The sequence below is a fragment of the Rhinopithecus bieti genome, unplaced genomic scaffold, assembly GCF_001698545.2.
Source record: "Rhinopithecus bieti isolate Rb0 unplaced genomic scaffold, ASM169854v2 scaffold_34968, whole genome shotgun sequence".
NCBI lineage: Eukaryota > Metazoa > Chordata > Mammalia > Primates > Cercopithecidae > Rhinopithecus > Rhinopithecus bieti.
The window spans coordinates 137,039-140,310 of record NW_016814942.1 but is presented as its reverse complement, the minus strand read 5'-3'; the positions used below and the strand labels follow the sequence as shown (position 1 = coordinate 140,310).

The 3,272-nt window shown below is 44.5% G+C and overlaps 1 protein-coding gene across 1 annotated transcript; it reads left to right on the top strand.

Moving 5' to 3' along the window:
• Nucleotides 1-438: 438 nt before the first annotated feature.
• Nucleotides 439-2,267, top strand: ZNF101 (zinc finger protein 101). Its single transcript, XM_017852747.1, has 2 exons — nucleotides 439-521; nucleotides 912-2,267. The coding sequence occupies exon 2, from the start codon at nucleotides 1,081-1,083 to the stop codon at nucleotides 2,029-2,031; it is 951 nt and encodes a 316-aa protein (XP_017708236.1). The 5' UTR covers nucleotides 439-521; nucleotides 912-1,080; the 3' UTR covers nucleotides 2,032-2,267.
• Nucleotides 2,268-3,272: the final 1,005 nt, after the last annotated feature.

Below are 3,272 nucleotides of genomic sequence, written 5' to 3'. Positions count from 1 at the left end.
TTCCCTTTGGGGAAAAAGTGTGAAACTCTGTCTCTTAAAAAAAAAAAAAAAAAAAAACAGTGGTGGTGGGTGGGCAATTGTGGTGGCTCATGCCTATAATCCCAGCACTTTGGGAGGCTGAGACAGGTGGATCACCTGAGGTCAGGAGTTTAGGACCAGCCTGGTCAACGTGGCGAAACCTCGTCTCTACTAAAAATACAAAATTAGCTGGGTGTGGCAGTGCATACCTGTAATCCCAGCTACTCGGGAGGCTGAGGAAGGAGAGTCACTAGAACTCAGGAGGTGGAGGCTGCAGTGAGCAAAGATTGTGTCACTGCACTCCAGCCTGCATGGCAGAGTGAGACTTTGTTTCAAAAAAAAAAAAATCAGGTATTGTGGCAGTGTTTAATGAACTTAGAACCTAGTGATTTTTCTGTAATTTTAAGTAATTCATAATGATTTCTCTGGGTCTACATTTTAGGAATCCAATGGAAAGACCAGGACACTGAGAATCTGTACCAAAATCTGGGGATTAAGCTAAGGTAATCTGCACTCACAAGAGGAAGAATGTAATAAAGATTCTCTTGAGGGAATCTTAGCATGTCAGGAAAATTAAAAAAATACAAGACAAATAAGTACAATGTTAGATTTTTAACTGATTATTAGAAGATAGCCACCAAAAATCTATCCTTCAATGTAATATAGATGTTGAGTGTCTGGACAGGGTACTAAGAATCTGTGACATGGATGTCACTGTTTGGATAATAGCTATGGGGAGCTGGGTAGCAGAATCATCAGTACACTTCCTTTCTAAATAATTCTGACCTGGCAGAAAAGCTACACTTTTCCTGATTTTGGTAGCAGCATAAGTCTTAAGACATGTCAATTAATAGAAAAGCATTAATAAACCATGTGCTTGTCATTTTTCATAGAAGTCTGGTGGAGAGACTCTGTGGACAGAAAGAAGGGAGTGAACACAGAGAAACCTTCAGCCAGATTCCTGATTGTCACCTGAACAAGAAAAGTCATACTGGAGTGAAACCATGCAAATGCAGCGTGTGTGGGAAAGTCTTCCTCCGTCATTCATTCCTGGACAGGCACATGAGAGCTCATGCTGGACACGAAAGGTCCGAGTGTGGTGGGGAATGGGGAGAGAAGCCCCGTAAACAGAAACAACATGGGAAAGCCTCCATCTCTCCCAGTAGTGGTGCACAGCGCACAGTAACACCAACTCGAAAGAGACCTTATGAATGCAGGGTGTGCGGGAAAGCCTTTAATTCTCCTGATTTATTTCAAATCCATCAAAGAACTCACACTGGAAAGAGGTCCTATAAATGTAGGGAAATAGTGAGAACCTTCACCGTTTCCAGTTTCTTTCGAAAACATGGAAAAATGCATACTGGAGCAAAACGCTATGAATGTAAATACTGTGGAAAACCTATCGATTATCCCAGTTTATTTCAAATTCACGTTAGAACTCACACTGGAGAAAAACCTTACAAATGTAAACAATGTGGTAAAGCCTTCATTTCCGCAGGTTACCTTCGGACACATGAAATCAGATCTCACACGCTGGAGAAATCCCACCAATGTCAGGAATGTGGGAAAAAATTTAATTGCTCCAGTTCCCTTCACAGACATAAAAGAACCCATAGTGGAGTGAAACTCTACAAATGTCAGAAATGTGCCAAAGTCTTTAGATGCCCCTCATCCCTTCGAGAACATGAAAGGGCGCACACTGGAGAAAGACCTTATGAATGTAATAAATGTGGTAAAACCTTCAATTATCCCAGTTGTTTTCGAAGACATAAAAAAACTCATAGCGGAGAAAAGCCATATGAATGTAAAAGGTGTGGTAAAGCCTTTGGGTGGTGCAGTTCCCTACGAAGACATGAAATGATTCACACTGGAGAAAAACCCTTTGACTGTAAACAGTGTGGTAAAGTCTTTACTTTTTCATATTACCTTAGGCTTCATGAAAGAACTCATTTGGCTGGGCGCAGCCGCTGCTTTGGCAGGAGGCATGGGGATCACCTGAGCCCAGGAGTTTGAGACCAGCCTGGGCAACATAAGAAGGCCCCACATCGGCCGGGTGCGGTGGCTCATGCCTGTAATCCCAGCACTTTGGGAGGCCGAGGCGGGTGGATCACCTGAGGTCCAGAGTTCGAGACCAGCCTGGCCAACGTGGTGAAACCCCATCTCTACTAAAAATACAAAAAAATTAGCTGGGCATGGTGGCAGGCACCTGTAATCCCAGCTACTCGGGAGGCTGAGGCAGGAGAATCGCTTGAACCCAGGAGGCAACCCGGGAGGTTGAGTGAGCCGAGATCACGCCATTGCACTCCAGCCTGGGCGACAAAAGCAAGACTCCATCTCAAAAAAAAAAAAAAAAAAGAAAAGAAGGCCCCATATTGTGTGGTGGCTCACGCCTGTAATCCCAGCACCTTGGGAAGCCAAAGTGGGCAGATCACAAGGTCTGGAGATCGAGACTATCCTGGCCAACATGGTGAAACCCCATCTCTACTAAAAATACAAAAATTAGCCAGGTGTGGTGGTGTGTGCCTGTCATCCAAGCTACTCGGGAGGCTGAGACGGGAGAATTTCTTGAACCAGGGACTTGGAGTTGCAGTGAGCCGAGATCGCACCACTGCACTCTAGCCTGGCGACAGAGTGAGACTTTGTCTCAAAACAAAAAGAAGGCCCTGGGAGGCTGAGGCAGGAGAAAGGCGTAAACCCGGGAGGCGGAGCTTGCAGTGAGCTGAGATCACGCCACTGCACTCCAGCCTGGGTGACAGAGTGAGACTCCGTCTCAAAAAAAAAAAAAGGCCCCATATCTCCAAAGAAAAAAAAAATTAACTGGGTGGGGTGGTGCATACCTGTAGTTCCAGCTGCTCAGAAAGCTGAGGCGGGAGGATCACTTCAGCCTGGGAGGTTGAGGCTGCAGTGAGCTGAGATGTGCCACTGCACTCCAGCATGGATGACAGAGTGAGACTGTCTCAAAAGAAAAAAAAAAAATAGTTCTCATTTATACAGGAGATAAAGCCTATGAATGTAAGGAATATGGGAATGCATGCAGTTTCCAAAGATATGAAAAGACTAACTGGAAAAAAATCCAAAGACCTCAGATATCCCAGTTCTATTCAGAGCCATAAAAGGACTAATACTGGAGAAAAATTGTAGAAATGTACAGAATATGGGGAAACTCTCATTGCTATCATCTCCATTCAAAGACACATGTCAGTGCACAGTGGAGATGGATGATATGAATCGAAGAATACACACTGGATGGAAAT